At 40.9% G+C, this 20,118-nt stretch overlaps 1 protein-coding gene across 23 annotated transcripts in view; it reads left to right on the top strand.

The window, feature by feature from the left end:
- Window positions 1-17,933, top strand: part of MAP7D3 (MAP7 domain containing 3) — a 63,191-nt gene extending 45,258 nt beyond the window's left edge. For 4 of the 23 annotated variants that reach the window (XM_081564960.1, XM_081564962.1, XM_081564953.1 and 1 more), the window contains 10 exons: window positions 4,224-5,566; window positions 6,098-6,228; window positions 6,483-6,691; window positions 8,560-8,689; window positions 10,304-10,427; window positions 11,649-11,753; window positions 14,260-14,362; window positions 15,376-15,565; window positions 16,708-16,979; window positions 17,708-17,933. In XM_081564960.1, coding sequence (XP_081421086.1) covers window positions 4,224-5,566; window positions 6,098-6,228; window positions 6,483-6,691; window positions 8,560-8,689; window positions 10,304-10,427; window positions 11,649-11,753; window positions 14,260-14,362; window positions 15,376-15,565; window positions 16,708-16,979; window positions 17,708-17,715 — 2,615 coding nt within the window. In that variant the 3' untranslated portion in view covers window positions 17,716-17,933. Of the gene's footprint in view, window positions 1-4,223; window positions 5,567-6,097; window positions 6,229-6,482; window positions 6,692-8,559; window positions 8,690-10,303; window positions 10,440-11,648; window positions 11,754-12,757; window positions 12,812-14,259; window positions 14,363-15,375; window positions 15,566-16,707; window positions 16,980-17,707 lie in introns of all 23 variants that reach the window. The other 19 variants (XM_081564961.1, XM_081564963.1, XM_081564954.1 and 16 more) reach the window with 8 other exon arrangements.
- Window positions 17,934-20,118: the final 2,185 nt, after the last annotated feature.

The raw sequence follows: 20,118 nt of genomic DNA on the forward strand, positions 1-20,118 counted from the left end.
AACTCTCAGATCCGTACATAACTACTAGAAAAACTGTAGCTTTGACTATATGGATTTTGTTGGCAAGGTAAATGTCTCTGCCTTTTAATATGCTGTCTAGGTTTGTCATAGCTTTTCTTCCAAAGAACAAGTGTCTTTTAATTTCATGGCTGCAGTCACCATCTGCAGTGATTTTGGAGCCCCCAAAATAAAGTCTCACCGTTTGCATTGTTTCCCCATCTATTTGCCATGAAGTGATGGGACCAGATGCCATGATTTTTGTTATTTGAATGTTTTAAGCAAGCATTTTCACTCTCCTCTTTCATTTTCATCCAGAAGCTCTTTAGTTCCTCTTTACTTTCTGCCATAAGGGTGGTATCATCTACGTATCTGAGGTTATTGATATTTCTCCCGGCAAACTTGATTCCAGCTTGTGCTTCATTCAGCCCGGCATTTAGCCTGATGTACTCTGCATAGAAGTTAAATAAGCAGGATGACAATATAGGAACCAGTCCATTGTTCCATGTCTGGTTCTAACTGTTGATTCTTGACCTGCATACAGGTTTCTCAGGAGGCAGGTAAGGTGGTCTGTTATTCCCATCTCTTTAAGAGTTTTCCATAGTTTGTTGTGATCCACACAGTCAAAGTGTAGTCACTGAAGCAGAAGTAGATGTTTTTTATGGAATTCTCTTGCTTTTTCTGTGATCCGGTGAGTGTTTGGCAATTTGATCTCTGGTTCCTCTGCCTTTTCTAATTAGTATTCTAATTTTTTTTTTCTAATTACTTTTTAAAATATGTTACTCCTATCAAAAACCTCAATAGTTTGTCTTAAATTTCTTTAGCAATTCAGTTCAGTTCAGTTCAGTCACTCAGTCGTGTCCAACTCTGTGCGACCCCGTGAATCGCAGCACGCCAGGCCTTCCTGTCCATCACCAACTCCCGGAGTCTACCCAAACCAATGCCCATCGAGTCGGTGATGCCATCCAGCCATCTCATCCTCTGTCATCCCCTTCTCCTCCTGCCCCCAGCGTGAGGGTCTTTTCCAATGAGTCAGCTCTTTGCATGAGGTGGCCAAAGTATTGGAGTTTCAGCTTCACCATCAGTCCTTCCAATGAACACCCAGGAGTGATCTCCTTTAGGATGGATTGGTTGGATCTTCTTGCGTTCCAAGGGACTCTCAAGAGTCTTCTCCAACACCACAGTTCAAAAGCATCAATTTTTCGGCACTCAGCTTTCTTCATTGTCCAATTCTCACATCCATACGTGACTACTGGAAAAACCGTAGCCTTGACTAGACAGACCTTTGTTGGCAAAGTAATGTCTCTGCTTTTAAATATTCTATCTAGGTTGGTCATAACTTTCCTTCCAAGGAGTAAGCGTCTTTTAATTTCTTGGCTGCAGTCACCATCTGCAGTGATTTTGGAGCCCCCCAAAATAAAGCCTGCCACTGTTTCCACTGTTTCTCCATCTATTTGCCATGAAGTGATGGGACCAGACACCATGATCTTAGTTTCCTGAATGTTGAGCTTTAAGCCAACTTTTTCACTCTCCTCTTTCACTTTCATCACGAGGCTCTTTAGTTCTTCTTCGCTTTCTGCCATAAGGGTGGTGTCATCTGCATATCTGAGGTTATTGATATTTCTCCCGGCAATCTTGATTCCAGCTTGTGCTTCCTCCAGCCCAGCGTTTCTCATGATGTACTCTGCATAGAAGTTAAATAAGCAGGGTGACAGTATACAGCCTTGACGTACTCCTTTTCCTATTTGGAACCAGTCTGTTGTTCCATGTCCAGTTCTAACTGTTGATTCCTGACCTGCATACAGGTTTCTCAAGAGACAGGTCAGATGGTCTGGTATTCCCATCTCTTTCAGAATTTTCCACAGTTTATTGTGATCCACACGGTCAAAGGCTTTGGCCTAGTCAATAAAGCAGAAATAAATGTTTTTCTGGAACTTTCTTGATTTTTTGATGATCCAGCGGATATTGGCAATTTGATCTCTGGTTCCTCTACCTTTTCTAAAACCAGCTTGAACATCTGGAAGTTCACGGTTCACATATTGCTGAAGCCTGGCTTGGAGAGTTTTGAGCATTACTTTACTAGCGTGTGAAATGAGTGCAATTGTGCGGTAGTTCGAGCATTCTTTGGCATTGCCTTTCTTTGGGATTGGAATAAAAACTGACCTTTTCCAAGTCCTGTGGCCACTGCTGAGTTTTCCAAATTTGCTGACATACTGAGTGCAGCACTTTCACAGCATCATCTTTCAGGATTTGAAATAGCTCAACTGGAATTCCTTCACCTCCACTAGCTTTGTTCATAGTGATGCTTTCTAAGGCCCACTTGACTTCACATTCCAGGATGTCTGACTCTAGGTGAGTGATCACATCATCTTGATTATCTGGGTCATGAAGATCTTTTTTGTACAGTTCTTCTCTGTGTTCTTGCCACCTCTTCTTAATATCTTCTGCTTCTGTTAGGTCCATCCCATTTCTTTCTGTTATCGAGCCCATCTTTGCATGAAATGTTCCCTTGGTATCTCTAATTTTCTTGAAGAGATCTCTGGTCTTTCCCATTCTGTTGTTTTCCTCTATTTCTTTGCATTGATCGCTGAGGAAGGCTTTCTTATCTCTCCTTGCTATTCTTTGGCACTCTGCATTCAGATGGGAGTATCTTTCCTTTTCTCCTTTGCTTTTCGCTTCTCTTCTTTTGAAATCTAGTTGTTATAGTTTTATTTTCTGTAGCACAAACTGTCAGTGTTAAATAAGTGATTAGGCACATACAGGTATGTAAGTAAAATGCTTTCTCTGCCAATAGTGAAGAACTGAAAAATAGCCAAGTCTTTTTGGTGTATTTACCAAGTCTTAAGAAAGCCACCATCAGATGCCTTTTTAAAAATGTTTAGGGACTTCCCTGGTGGTCCAGTGGTTAGGATACTGCACTCTCACTGCCCAGGCTCCGGGTTCGATCCTTGGTCAGGGAATCAAGATCCCACAAGCTGCATGGTGAGGCCCACTAAAAAAGTTTATTTTAAAGTAATAAATATTTAAACCAATAAATGTTTAGTGTAAAACATTTTAATGTAATTTCCTATTATCCCAATACTCACTGATAACTGAATATTTTTCTTTGCATTTACGTATTTTTAATAAAGTGCAATCACAACCTGCTTTTGTTTAGGCTCAAAATATGCCAGTTTCTGTGTCCAAAAATTGCATATTATTACTCTTAATGACTTGCCTTAGTATAGTCCATATTTTGTGGTGACTATTTAGATTATATTTTCAGTTGTTTCAGTATTATAAACAATGCTGTATTAAGTAACCACATACATATTCACTTTTTAATATAATTTTCTCTTAAGGATAACCTAAAAGTGAAATTGTTGAAACAAAGAGTATGTACTTTTCAGAGTGGCTTTTGATACACTATTGCCAAAATGCTTCCCATGGAGCATGTGCCAATCCATACTTCCACCAGCCTAGTTCCCAACATTGGCATTGTCACTTTCCTCCATCTAACTAGTACCAGATATTATAATTTTTTTCCATTTCTCAGGCTAAAAATATTTAGACTGTTAAAACTGGAAGAGACCTTGGAGATCCAGCCCATTCTGATTACTGTGTGTTAGTCATTCAGTCATGTCTGACCCTTTGCGACCCATAGACTGCAGCCCACGGGGCTCCTCTGTCCATGGAATTTTCCAGGCAAGAATACTGAGTGATTGCCATTTCCTCCTCTAATTCTGATTACTGTCTTACTACAGTTTTTAGTATGGGTGAGAAAATGCTCTTGTTTATACTCTATTTTAAAACAATCATATATAGAGTGTCTTATGTAATCACCTGTAATGGCAAAATCCTTGGCCCTGGTGACTTTGTTTAGATTACTTTTTATAAGTGTCCAAGGTTTTGTAATTGTCTATGAAAATCATTCTGAGCTATAGTGTGATTAAAATAGAAATGCTTATTGCAGACATCAGCTTTGTAGAAGCATCTTATTTTCATCTAGAGAGCTCTGTTGCTTTCACAGTACCTCTCTCTTGGTGGTGCCTCTGAAGTACCAACTTTGAGATATTTCTGTCTTGTGTCTGTGATCCATTTCACTAAACATTTCTATATGGTGTGTAATCCCTGTGATTTCCTAATAATTGACTCTGTTTTTGTTTTTATACCGCTAATGGTACATTTCCGTCTTGTCAAATTTCTACCTGTGTGGAATTTCACTCTCTGTTCTCATTTATCCACAGGCATCCACAGTGTAATCCAGTCTGTAAACACGCCCCTGCTTGGGCATAGCAGTGATGAATTGAAGAGTACCATAGTGCCTCACAAGTCAACAGCGGTGATGCCTTTCCAGGAGAAAGTAGAAATACCTTCTAAGACTAGTGTGGGTGTGGCCCCCAAGGCAAGTGTGGAAGTGCCCCCTGAGGTGAGCGTTGAAGCACTCACCAAGGCAAGCTTGGGTGAATCCCCCAAGGTGAACATGGAAGCACCCCCTGAAGTGAATGTGGAAGCACCCCCTGAAGTGAGTGTGGAAGTGTTCCCAGAAGAGAGCATGAAAGAACACCCCAAGATGAGTGTGGAAGCACTCCTGGAGGCGAACATGAAAGAACACTCTGATGTGAACGTGGAAGCACTCCTGGAGGTGAGCATGAAGGAACACCCCAAGGTGAGTGTGGAAGCACTCCCGGAGGTGAACGTGAAAGAACACTCTGATGTGAACGTGGAAGCACTCCTGGAGGTGAGCATGAAAGAACACCCTGAGGTGAATGTGGAAGCACTCCCGGAGGAGAGCATGAAGGAACACCCCGAGGTGAGTGTGGAAGCACTCCCGGAGGTGAACGTGAAAGAACACTCTGATGTGAACGTGGAAGCACTCCTGGAGGTGAGCATGAAAGAACACCCCAAGGTGAGTGTGGAAGCAGTCCCGGAGGCGAACATGAAAGAACACTCTGAGGTGATCGTGGAAGCACGCCTGGAGATGAGCATGAAAGAACACTCTGAGGTGAATGTGGAAGCACTCCCTGAGGAGAGCATGAAAGAACACCCCGAGTTGGGCGTGGATGCACTCCCAGAGGTGAGCATGGAAGCACCCCCCAAGGTGAATGTGGATGCACTCCCAGGGGTAAGCACAGAAGAACACCCCAAGGTGAGTGTGGAAGCACAACCAGAAGTGAACGTGGAAGGACCCTCTGTGAATGTGGAGACATCACCTGAGACGAGTGAGGACCTATCCCTTGAAGCGCATGTGGATTCATCCCTGGAGATGAGCGTGGACTCATCTTCAGATGTGAGTGTGAACCCATCTCCTGAGGTGAGCATGGACTCGTCCCAGGAGTTGAGCACGGAAGCATCATCTGAAGCTAGTGTGGACATATCTCCCGAGGCGAGCCTGGAAACACTCCCCGAGGAGAGTGTGGAAACATCCCCCGAGGAGAGTGCAGAAGCATTCTCAGAGGCAAGCCTTGATGCACTCCCAGAGGAGAGTGTGGAGGTGCTCCCCAAGGAGAGCACGAAAGGGCCTTCTGAGGCAAGTGTGGAGGCACCCCTGGAGGCCTCCCATGAGGTGACCATGGAAATATCTTCCAAGGTAAAGTGAAAAGATTCTCTACAGGTTCGACAAGTGCCTTTCATTGACAGATTTTCTATTAAAATCTGTATTTTTTGTTGTATAGATGATGATGGGTCAGATTTCACAACATACAGCGTTCTATGATAAAATATATTCACTTTAATGATTTAAAATTATCTGATATTCATTGTCCCAGAGTTTCCCCCCAAAGCTGGAATATTAGATAATTTTAATAGAAGGGACAAAATATAGCGGTTTATATGAATTATGTTTCTAAACTCTGAAGGAATGCTTTTGAGAACTATTGCAGAGCTCAATTAGGATTTAAAAATAAAATTAAGTTTTGAAGTAAAAGAATTGTTTTAAATTATTTGAATTGTATAATATAAAATATTAGTCTGGAAGAATGAATGTCTGTACCTAAGTCTCATGCATGAAAGGAAAATTGGGATTTTAGGAGCATTTTATTCAGAATTTTTTTCTTTTGAAAAGGCAGCCACAAAAGGTAATACTAGTAGTTTTTTTATATGATTGTATTGATTTGTTCAGAAATCAGAAATGGACGAACAGGCCTCAAACCCTACTACCAAGAAGCGCATATCACCATCGCAGATACCATGTTATAGACGGTCGTCATCTCCTATAAGAAGGTGGCGTCCACCATCTCCCATCAGTGCTAGGTAAGTAGCTTATTTGCAGCTGTTCCTAATATATGTTTTACCAGGATAAACCTCGCATCAGTGTTTCATAAATAATGTAGTACGCATGGTAACGAAAATATAAAGGGAAAAGCCTTTAAAAATGGATTTATCTTTCTCTATTACAAAATATAACATCAAGACATTATAGTGTGTGAAATGGTACAGTAAAAATCAGCACATATGTATTATAAAGCCATACCAGACTTCCTCCATTAACTGTTACTTTTTCCCAGCAGGCAAATTCAAAAGAATTGCCCCCCGTCACCTTTACCTGGCACGCCAAAACAGTCGACACAGTTTTGTTTTTCCTATAAAGTAATTCCTGTGCAGCATAGCGTATTTGCACAAAATGCATTAGGTTCTATGGGAATGAAAAGCAAAGCCGTTTCTAACACCATTAACAACTCTGAGGCTGCAAGCCAAAAGGATATGATCTGTGAAGGTGAGTTCCTTCACTAACAAGTTCATGTCAGCAACCAGAAAATGTCAAGGTAGTTTGGGAACTGTCATTGTCATTTTATTCCCCAGTTCAGAGAACTTTAGGAAGCAAACTTTCTTTAAAATAAAGAGCATTGCCCCAGTCACACTGGCACAATGCTTGTTTTTTCTTGCCGCAACTTCTTACTTAGCCCCATTTTTGGAACTGATGTTTAGTGTGTACAGATGGGTTGGATGAATGCCATGCTCTAGGTGGTCCCTGCAGTTCCTTCCAGCTCTGATAGTGAATGACCCTTAGGTATTTTCCATCCTTGGAGAGAGCATATCCAGCCATTTGTGGCTGAGCAGGTTTCCATCAGGAGCTGTAGGGTGGTTTCCATACATAGAACATAACATGTGTCAGGTCAGTATGTGGGTTCCAAAAAATATCATACTGGTATTTTGACTATCACATGCATTCTTTTTTTTTAATTGATTTAAAATTTTGTGTTACTTTATGGTGAACAGCAGAGTGATTCAGATACACATATATAGATATTCTTTTCCATTATAGGTTATTATAGGATACTGAATATAATTCCCTGTTCTTACGCTTAGTCCAAGTGAGGTACAAATCTTTTATTTTTCTTTTTTGGCCATGCCGCACAGCTTGCCCCTTGCCTTCCCCTTTGGTAACCATAAGTTTGTTTTCTATGTCTGGGAGTCTGTCTCTGTTTTTTTTTTAATTGAAATATAACTGATTTACAAGAATTTTCCACAGTTTGTTGTGATTCAGACAGTCAGCGGCTTTAGCATGGTCAGTGAAGCAGAAGTAGGTGTTTTTCTGGAATTCCCTTGCTTTTTCTATGATCCACCTGCATTACTTAATTTTAAATACACTCATGAATTTTGCTTTTTGAAGGAATTCCACAGTGAATTCTTTGTAACAGAAACAGTCCTTTTATTACAAATTATTTATTCCTGATTTCTTAAAATCCTCATTTTCTAATGAGGATTATTAGATAAATCCTATTTATTTATTTAATAATTTATATAATTTATATTTTAATACAATTTATAATTTATATAGTTTAATTATTAAATAATTTAATAAATTATTAAATAAATCCTAACTTATTTAAAACAAATTTGTCACATGAACTAAAATACTATGCCTCCATGTGGTCACCTTATTTTACTGATAGTCTTGGTTTCTTTGGTTATCCACAGTTAGCCACTTTATGATCAACCAAATATATTAACATACTGTTATCAACACTTAGCGAAATAATATTTATTTAGTAAAAATGATGCACAATTTTCAGAATGTATGCAGGACGTATTTTTGTTTAATCGATGTAAGATTTGTACACTTCAGGGAATTCCCTGGCAGTCCAGTGGTTAAAGACTTGGTGCTCTCACTGCTGGGTTCATTCCCTGGTTGGGGAACTGAGATCCCCCAAGCTGTGTGGCATGGCCAAAAAAGAAAGAAAAAGATTTATACCTCATGTGGACTGAGCATAAGCTTATCTTCCTCCATATTCAGTATATCTTAATCTTTTTTTCCATAGAGGCAATTAGTCAGGTATCTCAAAACAGCTAAACCAAAGCAGGAACACATTATTTCTTTTGGGGACAAGTAGTTGTTAAAAGTTAACAAAATGGTACTTCTGTTGTTGGTGGCTTGGGGTGACCATGATGGCATAGGAATTGGGCTTTTGAACGAAAGCTGTCACATAAATCACTTACAGTTTATTTATACATTTTATATCGTGGATATACTGTTGTTGGTTGTTTTTTTTTTAACATTGCACATTGTCTTGCACCTCTTTGTTGGACATAGAGGCAGTAAGTTCCCTAAACTTAACTGTTTTGCATGTTAATTTAAACTAGAGTCTGGTAATAAAGGCACACCAGGACCTAAGAATGCTGAGGAGGCAACAAAAATTTTGGCAGAAAAACGACGCCTTGCTCGTGAGCAAAAAGAAAAAGAAGAAAGACTACAAAAAGAGATGGAACAAAGGTTGGCACAGAATCATCCTTTCTATACAGTAAATCTTGGTTAGGACCCAAATTCTGAAAGTCATACTTTAAGTTAGATGTATATAAATTCTCAAAGAGTAATTGACTTTTTCTTCAGTGTGAATCAGAAATGACTCGTTGCCTTCTAAACAAACATTTCAAGCAGACGGGACACTAGTGTAGATGAGTGTATGTTCCTCTTTTGTCTCTGTGTGTCATGTGCTCTTGAGGTGTGCTGTAAAGATGCATAAAGAGATCTGCACTCACGTCAAGGGCCTAACTGTCAGCAGTAGCACCTGAGTGATCACACAAGACTGTTTCTGTTGGCATTCACTGGTGTCAGCCCCTTTCTTTATTTCAAAAGTCCTTTATAGCTTTAGAATTTGTAAACCTGTTTATGAATAAGTTGCATACATCATGACCCTTTCCTCCTAAATACTTCCCCGTATACTTCCTAAGAAGAAAAGCATTCTCTGATGTAACCAGGGTATTAATAACTAAAATCGGGAAATTTATTATTTTATTTTCTAACCCAGGGTCAACATACAATTCAATTTGCCATTTGTCCCAGTGACAATCTTCTTTTTAAAAGTTTTTTAAATGACAGTTCTTTCTTAAAAGTTAACATGTGTGTGTAATAGGAAACTAAAAAACACAAGAAGCAAAAAACAAAGTCATTCATAATCACAAGCAGTTTACCTTTTGATGTGTTCTTCTACCAGTGACAGTCTTTATATAATTTTTTTCAGTTCAGAATTTAGTCCTTAAACAGTTCATAAAAAATAACATATACACACACACAGAGATAGTAACTGGTAAAGCAACTTTGCTTGAAACTTTTTTGTAGGTTTGAAATGAAAAAGTTACCCCCCAAAATTTGTAAGCCTGGAAAGGATACTACTTCCTTATGTTTTACTGGGTTTCCAATGACCTGTGGGCTGCAAATGTCACATGCAGTTGTGGGCTACTTCAGTCTAAAGGTTTCTTGATCTTTGATCTCGAAGCCCATTTGATTTGGGTCCCTATAATGTAAACCTCTGTCCACTACCTGCAAAGAATAATAACTGACGTTGTTTTTAACTATTATTTTTGAATCACAATCATATCCTTTCCATGTACCTTATATGGGTTTGGGAGAAAGGAAGAGACATTTTTAATAGCAAAAAAACCCCTATAACTTGAAGAATATTATTTATTAGTTCATGTAAACAGAGCTAGTTTCACATTTTAAAAGCCCTGAATACCAGTCATTTTGATTGGACTTTTCTCCTCTGAGCACCACCAGACCCTACTGTAAATTCCCTCTGTCACACCCCTATGTGAAATCAGGTGTGAGCATACATCTAGCGCAGTTAAGAAGGAGTGATTATATGTATGTGTGTATGTGCACATTTGTGTTTTAAGATGCAAAGTAGCCCACTACTTGATAAAAATCTTTTTCTTCTCCCAAGGGCTAGTTCTCCCTATTTAAATTGGTGAAATTATGCACATCCTGTGGAATAACAAAGAAAATGTAGGGAATCTGGTGTAAATATAAATTGTATTACTATACACAAGCAGCTTCACTATAAAACTGCACATAAAAAGAATTATTATTTAATTTCATTTTCATCAGGAAAATGAAGGATGTAGCAAAGAAAGTGGATGAAGGTCAAGAAGACGAGTTCTCAAAATTAGGAGATGGGCAACAGCCGAAGGAGATGAAGAAGAGAGAAAGTCAGGAACAAGAAGACCAAAAAGTAGGACTCCAGGTTTGCTGGCTCTCCTTGAGAACCAGATTGTAAAATTCGGTAGAAACTCAAAGCAAAAGTCTGTTTATCCAAGAAAGAAAATGACCAGATGCTGCGTGCTCTGGTTGCATTTTTACATTACAGTCTAGCTTTTACCCAGTGTTGCTGTCAGTCCTCCATTACCATTAGTAGAATCCTAGAATGTTTTCCAAGTGAAACAAAAGCAGAAAGCAGCAAATTACAGATTAGCAGTCCTCTAGTTTATCTACATCGGAGAAGGCAATGGCACCCCACTCCAGTACTCTTGCCTGGAAAATCCCATGGACGGAGGAGCCTGGTAGGCTACAGTCCATGGGGTCGCTAAGAGTCGGACACGACTGAGCAACTTCACTTTCACTTTTCCCTTTCATGCACTGGAGAAGGAAATGGCAGCCCCCTCCAGTGTTCTTGCCTGGAGAATCCCAGGGACGAGGGAGCCTGGTGGGCTGCCGTCTATGGGGTCGCACAGAGTCGGACACGACTGACGTGACTTAGCAGCAGTTTATCTACATAAATAATATTACAGGTTGGTTTCAAGAAATCCAAATTGCTCACAGAGATTAAATATCCTGTGTGAATTTTCCCAATCCTGCATTCTGTGGTGACATACCTGCACCAGCCCCCTAACAGATCAGTTGAAAATTATGAATGCCTCAGCAAATCCACAAATTAGAATGTCTCACTAGTGTAAGTTTAAATCACCTAGTAAATAAATCCCCAAACTGAGCTCAGACAATATTCAGCTTAAGTTATTATTATAGCCTAATTTATGTAAGTTTTAGTGTATCATTTATCAAAATCAGTTATACGTTTCATAAATGACTGTATGCATTTGCATTCCTTGAGAAAGTACCTTTAAGAATCCTCTTGGTGTTTTTGAGGTGTAAGACTTGGCTCCTGGTACCTGTGTCAGTGGAAGACTACACAGTCACATATTTCAAAATGTGACAGTGGTCTGACAACCTTGAGGTCCTGAAGGGGATTAACATGCCTTCTAAATCCCTAGCCATAATAGTTAGCCTAGTTCTGTACATTTTTGTTAATACTTTGAAAACTGATGATTCATGAATGTTATATATATGAGTACTCTCAATCCAAAGGTTACATTTTATTTTGGATAACATCTTACTGTCGCACTGTTATCATTCAGGTATATTGAGATTAAATGACATTTTTATACAAATTTCCTAGAAAAGTGATGCCAAAATAAAAGCTCAGGAGGAGGCTGACAAACGCAAGAAGGAGTATGAGAGGATTATGTTACAGAATCTGCAGGAGAGATTAGAAAGAAAAAAGGTATGCCTCCTCTATGTTGGGGGGATTTGATTCTTTGTTTAAAACAATGTTGGGCACATGATTCCAAACTCTGTTTTTAAAAATGACAAGTGATATGCTAGCTGGGATTGTTTTTCCTCTGTACTCTCTCATCTTAGGATCTGACCCCTTCTCCCTAGAATGGGCTCCTCTTAATAACCATAGCTCTTCCTTGTGGACCACTGATGACCATCACAGGGATGTCTCTCTACAGCAAACCGCTGGGAACAAAGCTCCTTTGAACAGAATCCCTTGGGTCATGGTAGGGGTTGGTAGAAGTTTGAGTTTTTTCTAAACTGGGCTGGAAATTACAGCAACTAAGCTTGAAGAAGCAGAAGGTGGAGGCTTCTCAGACAGGCCAAGGTGCAGGCTCTTTGTAAGTTTGGACTGCAATTTGTGCAACCCACATGTCTCATCTGGGAGCAAGGAAGACCCCAGACCAGGCTGAGAGACTTCCCAGCTTCTCCGTCAGGAGATCAGTCACCTTGAGGAGGCCAGAGAGCTAGAGCTCTCCTTACCTTCAAGGAGGAGGGGAACTCGTAGCCTTCCTGTGTGTGCTCCTTCTAGTAACAAAACCTGTGACAGCATTGCATCGTTGAGATGCATTCTTTTTATTAACATCAGCTTCACTCATGGTCTGTTTAGACAAAAATCATGTTCACAAGTTCTGATTGGTTTGCAATAATATGTGCTTAGTCTAGTAATAAATTTCCACGGTGGCAAAATCAGGAGTGAGAAGTCATTTGGATTTCTGCATTAGGGTAACAAGTACACCTGTCACCATTCAGAGTGTTTTCTAGATGACCGACTGTGAAGCTGGGCTTGGAGGAAAGTGCCCACCCAGCTGCTGGCCCAACATCTTGCATTGACTTTGGCACAGACAGCAGTATTATCTGCTTCTGGAACACAGAAATAATCAACTTCTTCAGGACCAGTGTTTTGTTTTTAATGTTTTCATGTTTGAATTTTATTTTTTTAAAAAATAGAGAATTGAGGAAATTATGAAGCGGACAAGAAAGCCAGATTTGAATGCCTCAAAGGTAGTCTGTGTGCTCCTACCAGCAGTGTATAAGAATTCCTGTTGTTTTACATTCTTGCCAACTTTTTAATTTTTGCCGGTCTCTGGTGCTAATGAAATAACATTTCACATTTCCCTGATTATTAAAAAGGTTGAGCATGTTTTCCCATCTTTAGTTAGCTTTCATGTTTTTTCTTGTGTGGAATGCTTGTTTAGTCTTTTGCCCCAAACTTTCTGGCTGACTTATCTTTTTCTTACTCATTAGTAGTTCTTTAAATGTTCTAGATACTTCTCCTTTCTTGCTTGTATGTGTTGCAGATACCTTCTCTCAGTTTGTGGCTTATCTCTTCTTATTGCTGTTTGCTGCTACATAGATGTTCTTGATTTTTCACATTGTAGAATTTATCAATATTTTTGGATGACTAATGGAGTTGAGTCCCTTATTGGCCATTTGGAGATTCACTTTGGTGAAGAGTCTTTTCAAGTCCTTTGCCCCTGTTTCTATTCAGTCACCTGCATTTTTCCTACTGATCTGTGGGAGAGTTGACAAGTTCTGTTTCTGAGCCTCTTGGATATCTGTATTGCAGGTATCAGCCCCTAGGCTGTAGTTTGCCTCACACTCTCATAATGTCCTTTGATGAACTGAAGCTTATTTTAATGAACTCAAATTTAGCATTGTTTTTCCCTTATGGCTAGTGCTTTCAGAGTCTCTCATAAGTATTTGTTTATCTCTCCCCCCAGTGTCTTGTCTTTTGATGGTTTGCATGCTTCTCAGATCATTTTGGGGGCTCCCCTGGTGGCTCACTGGTAAAGAATCTGCCTGCCAATGCAGGAGATGGGTTCAACCCCTGGGTGAGGAAGATCGCCCGGAGGAAATGGCAACTCACTCCAGTATTCTTGCCTGGAGAATCCCAAAGACAGAGGAGCCTGGCAGGCTACAGTCCTGGGGTTGTGAAAGAGTCGGACACAACTTAGCAACTAAACAACAGGTCTTTTTATCCCCAGATTCTGTGTTCTTTACCATCTGAGACACAAAACTGATATTTTGCCTATTTAAAATTGCCTAGTTGTGGTCATTCACATCATTATGAAAATTTAGAATAGAAATGTCATTTCTGAAAAGTGATGGCAGTCACCCTCTCAGAGAGCTTGAGAAGTCCTGCCTCAAGCAGCAGCCAAGAACATTTTAGCCATGGCATCACCTGGGCTTAGGGCTCCAAGGAGGCAGAGCCTTTACACCATCCCAGAGCTGTTGTACCTTGGCTCCCATTCAGGGAAGACTTTCATTTTTGGCTGTCTTTCCATAGCTGAAAGATTCTTGGGGCTAAAGAGGTTAGGTTTCTTTTTTTACCTTTTAACTGAAACGACAAAAGTTACCAATCAATCCAGGCATGAAATCTGTCTTCTCTGAAATAACTGTCAGGATGATTGGATGTTAGATGCAATCATGACTTTCTTCTCTCATTGTAGGCTGCAGAAACATTGAGCAGTGATGCATATGAGGAGGATGAGGCAGATGATGAGAACGAGTCAGGAAGTGACAATGATTCCTTTGATGACATGCGTCCATCAGGTTTGCTTGCCTTTTGAGTTCTATTCGTCACCATTTAGGAGCTAGACTGTCTAGGTTCATCCAGACTTCCTCTGCTTGTGAGCTGTTTGACTTTGAGCAAGTTACTTAACCTCTCTGTGTTCAGTTTTCCTGTCTGAAAAACGGGAAGCGAATATTGTTCTCCTGGGGTGGGCATGAGATTGCAGTGAGATCCCGTAGTACTAAGAATGCTGCTTGACACATAGTAAACTCTCAATAAATATTAGCTGCTGCGACAGCTGTTCTTTTGTTTTGTGCTGAGAGACTGTAGATGGCAGCTCTTTCTCAGCTCAGTGTGAGGCTTACTGGCATGTCACAGTTCAGGACCCCGTGTGGCATTCATGACTGACCACAGGTAGAATGCCACTGCCTGCCTCACAGAGAGACAATGAGGATCCTGTTGTTCTATGAGTGCCCCTAAGGTACATTGTTGAGTCTCATTCCCTGGTGAGTATGAACCACAGTAATGGCATTTGAGAAAACACAATTTGTCTACCCTGTATGCCTTAGCGGGTATCAGGCACATGCCTCGAGGAACCTCAGCCAATGGGGAGCCAGACATGAGCAGATGGTGGTGCTGCCACAAGCTGGTTGCACTAAAAGAAGTTAGGCCAGAATGTCACTAGAACAGAGCAGCAGGAGCAGCAGAGGGGTAGGCTGTACCTTAGGGCATTGAGAAAGGTTAAGGTCAGAGGTGAGACTAAAATGAGAGGGTCATCAAAAAGAGGAACAAGAAGCATGGAACTGTCCTGCTCTCTAGCCATCATTATTTGCTGGCAGAGGAGAGAGGGCATGTTCCTTAAAGGTGGCCCTTTGTGCTCTCAGGGCACAGTGGGCTTTTGCCCTGACCCTGCCTCCCCAGAGTCCTGCCTCCAGACAACTCCTGTCTTAAGGTAGACATCCCTTGCCCAGACTGGCAGGCTCACAGCCTTCACTTTGCTTGTCTTTATTGTTGAAACTCCGATTTTAATCTTGCTGCTTTTTTTTCCCTCTAGCTACTATAAATGGCATGGATTCATCCCCAAAAGCAAAAACACATTTTAAAAATGTGAAGAACAGTAGCAAGTTTTCAGATGTGACTTCTAGCCACATCCATAGAGAAACAAAAGCATTTTTAAATACTGACATGAAAACCTTCAGACACAAAAGAGGGAAAGACCCTTTGAATCAGACAAAGCGTACCAGGTGAGTCACTCAGTGAGTTCATCAGAATACACCTGGAAGGGGTTATGATTGGCATCTTTAGAATGATGTACAAGATTACTGACTGAACTCTTAGTTTGTCCCAAACACTATGTCAAGCTCTCTACTTATAGGAACAAACTCAGTAAGGATGAGCATCCCCATTCTTACAGACTAGAAGACTGAGGCCTGGGCTTCCCTGGTGGGTTAGTGGTGAAGAATCTACCTGCCAGTGCAGGAGACATGGGTTTGATCCTTGATCCAGCAAGATCCCACCTACCATGGAACAACTAAGCCCACGCACCACAATTATTGAGCCTGTGCTCTAGAGCCTGGAAGCCACAACTAATGAGCCCCACTTGTCACAACTACTACTGTGTGGCCCTTGCTTACCACAACTAGAGAAAAGCCTGTGTAGCAACAGAGATCCAGCACATCTAAAAAATAAACAAATAAAATTATTTTTTAATGAAAGAAAACTGAAGAATGGAGAGATTATGAGCCTTATTCAACCCAGCATCCCACAGTTCAAGGGCAGAATGTAAATTCAACCCAGATATACCTGATTCCATTCTGAGTTTTTATTCACACTGGTTAGTGTTGTCTCATACAATCAGGGAAGGGGACGTTGAGTGACTGCAGTGTAACAGACATTTTATCTATCTAAATTCCCATTGCAACTCTGGGTATGATACTAAAGTCCTCATTGTACATTTGGGAAACAGGGTCAGAGGTAAAGTCAGAAGAATAGGACCAAATTCTTAGAAAGGAAGGCTCGTTGGGTGATTGCCTGAAAAAGAGTGTTACTTGCCACTGAGGAAAGATATCTATCTGGGAGCCATTTTATAGTGTAACCTTGAAAGTGACATCACAATTTCTGCCATAAATACCACCATTTCAGAAGGGGAAACTGATTTTTTTTTTAAATCCCAGAGACCAAACAGCTCAGATAATCCATGATCTAGCTAAATTTGACTTGAAGGTTAAACTCTTCTAAACATCTTCAGTTATTTAACTGTCATCAGTTTTGTGGACCACAATTATCCTCTGAATTTGAGTTCTAGTGTATTAAAATAATAAAGCTTCTGTCAGGCAAAGCCTTGGTTTGGGGATAATCAGGATTATAACCAAATATCTCTTTCCAGATCCTCCACCAAAAGACCAACGAACCGAGCAGCAAAAACTGGAAAGGCGGAAACCAGCAGCACCATGGGACCTTCCGAGAGTTCACATTCAGGGGTACACAAGTGGGTGTGCGACCAAATTATCGACTTCTCAAGAGAGACGGAACCACCTGTGTCCAGTTTCCCTCCTGAGAGCCCAAAACACCAGCCGAGAGGCTCCATGACATCCTGCCTGGGTCACCAGCCACCTATAGACAACAAAAACAGAAGCGAATCTGTGCCTGTTCCATCAGGTAAGGCCCTCTCCCTTTTCCACTTCGTTTGAAAGGTAGTTGACCTTCAACCCTCCTCTGTTTCCAGCAGTGCCAGGGCTTGGCACCATGTAACTTTGGAGGTGAGGGAGAAGACAGTGGTGGGTCTAAAACTAGGTTGAAGAGCCCCCCATTAAGTTAGTTTTGAGAGCATTCACGACATGACCAATTGTGAAGTCCTGCATTTCATGCTAGATATACAGAGTAGGTTCATTTCAAACAGTGGACTCCTCTGCACTCCTGATCCACTGGCTGCTCTGCAGCACACAGATGATTTAGGGCAGTGGTGGTGGTGGTAGTGTAGTTGCTAAGCCATGTTCAACTCTTGCAACCCCATGGACTGGACCCCGCCAGGCTCCTCTGTACATGGAATTCTCCAGGCAAGGATACTGGAGTGTGTTGCCATTGCCTTCTCAAATTTAGGACAGAGGGTTGGTGAATTTTTTGGAATTAGTCCCTCAACTTGTGTTTCCAAAACCAAAAGGCCTTGGTTTTTCTTTCCTTGAGAAGCTCTGTTTGAAATTGAGAGGCAGCTTCGACCCATTTAGAGGTTGGGGAGCATTTGTAAGAGCACCAGTATGGCAGCAACTTGGGGTGGGGGGGCTGCTGCTGAGGGTCCCAGGCCGACCTCAGTATGGGGTGAGGATCCACTTGCTGTGAAAACAGCATCTTCACTAACAAACCTTTCTTTTCTTTTTCCCTCTGGTCAGATATGTAAACCTCGTCCAGCCTCGAAGAGAATCCATTCTCCACTCTGGATTTTGACCTTCAGGCCCACCTTTCAAAATTTCTCTGCTTCTACTTGAACTCGGCAAAGAAAATGACTCTCAGAAAAAAATATCATCTTAACCTATCTCAGAAGATGCTCATATCATCTTGAGTCTTGCCCATAAGCAAGGGTTCTGAGTAAAGAGTCATTTTATTTTGCTGCAAAAATCTCCATTGTCTGTCATTCTTGTGTTTTCCTGCCAACACATTTGTGTATCAAGTGTGTCTTTATAAAATGCTCACTCTTAAGCATATATAAAATGCTGAGAGAATCTTACACCAAAAGAAAAGTTTTTTGTCAGTACCTATTTGAAATCTTAAAATCATGTTTACTGCATTTAACAATAACATTTGTTTTTGTTGTTTAGTCGCTAAGTCATATCTGACTCTTTCCAACCCTGTGGACTATAGGCCACCAGGCTCCTCTGTCCATGGAATTCGCTAGGCAAGAATACTGGAGTGGGTTACCATTCCCTTCTCCAGGGGATCTTCCTGACCCGGGGATCGAACCCACATCTCCTGCATTGGCAGGCAAATTCTTTACCGCTGAGCCACTAGGGAAGCCCCAACAATTGCTTTAATTTAGCAATAAAAACTCACATTCAGTCTTGTAGAGAACATAATGGGTCTTAAGGGTCTCAAGATTCCTCACACAAGTTTTGTTGGATTGTTCTTAATATACAAATACAGAAAGTTGCAAGATACAGTAAATCACATTTTATCATTAATGTATGTTTGTTTCTAACTCTGCCATAGTCTGCCAGTCCTGGGCACAGACAGTGGTACCTTCAAATGCTGGTGGTCCTAGAAGGTGTGATTTTTTTTTTTTCATCTTTCCTGCTTTTGTCAGCATTTTATTTTGGAAGTACATATTGAGGTTTATAAAAACATGTTATTTTTATTGTGTACATAAGGCAGTATTTGGCTGTTGTCTGATGGGGTGTGTTCAATTCCTCTACATGTTTACTGTGTATAATCGTTTTCTGCTTATGTTCTCCAGGCCTGCCATTCAGTATACACTCAGGCTTGAGATGTGGAACCAAAATTTGTTTGCCTTTCTCTAGCCACTGGCTGCAAGTGAGTAAAGGAGCAGTGTTTTTCTTCAGTCCCCGCTATAGATAGGCACAGCACATACACAATGGACATGCACACATGTATACACACATGTGTACACAGGATATAGGTTTCCTGCAGTCCACTGAATCATGCTTAAATGACTGACTAAAACTTGAATTCAGATTAGTTGTCCTAATACTAATGAGTTTTCTGGTGGATCACAAATTGCTTGAAGCAGGCCCATCTTCCTTTGTAGCCACCAGTCTTGGATTAGTAAAAGGAAGTAGTTATTCTTTCTGATTCCCTAGTTCTTTGCTATTCAGAGTACTGTATCTTTGTTATAGATCAGAGCTTGGTGCCTTAGATTTTAAAGCTTTATATACACAATCTCTTTTATATAAAAGGCAGAGACAATCATTGTAACAAAATGTGTTTCTGATATTTTTCTGCACAAATTTCACACATTGAAACACTGTTAAACCTTCATATGCGTGCTCTATGCAATAAACTTTGCAGGTAAAGCAAGTTTTCTTCATATTTTAATGGCAAAAAATGTACTGAAGGTGGTATAAAGGTGACACCAGCTTGTAACCAAGCTATGAACACAGGCCGACAGTATGTTTGATAAATAGTAATCACATCCTCTGATGCCCCTCTGCAGCCACTTGGTGGTTTGGCAGTGTTCCACTGCGTGCGACATTAAGATGTGAATTTCGAACTCTGGTTTTCTCCCTGAACCTGTTTCAGTGCTTGTTACTCCTGCCTGTGATGGCTCTGACTTATATTTGAGGCCAGTAATTAAAGTATCTTTCTTTTTACTGTGGTAAAATTCACATAAGTGGCATTTGCTGCTGCTGCTGCTGCTGCTAAATCACTTCACTCGTGTCTGACTCTGTGTGACCCCATAGACGGCAGCCCACCAGGCTCTGCCGTCCCTGGGATTCTCCAGGCGAGAACACTCGAGTGGGTTGCCATTTCCTTCTCCAATGCATGAAAGTGAAAAGTGAAAGTGAAGTCGCTCAGTCATGTCCGACTCTTGGTGATCCCATGGACTGCAGCCCACCAAGCTCCTCCATCCATGGGATTTTCCAGGCAAGAGTACTGGAGTGGGGTGCCATTGCCTTCTCCAAGTGGCATTTAGTACATTTAAAACGTGCAACTGTCACTGCTATCTAGTTCCAGAATGTTTTTATTACCGTAAAAAGAAACCCAGGACCCTTAAGCAGTCACTCCCCATTTCCCCCTGCGCATCCCTTTTAAAGCTCACATTTGGTGCTGGCCACACATGAGGAAAACA

This window comes from Giraffa tippelskirchi, chromosome X (assembly GCF_054371585.1).
Source record: "Giraffa tippelskirchi isolate mGirTip1 chromosome X, T2T-mGirTip1v1.2.pri, whole genome shotgun sequence".
Lineage (NCBI taxonomy): Eukaryota > Metazoa > Chordata > Mammalia > Artiodactyla > Giraffidae > Giraffa > Giraffa tippelskirchi.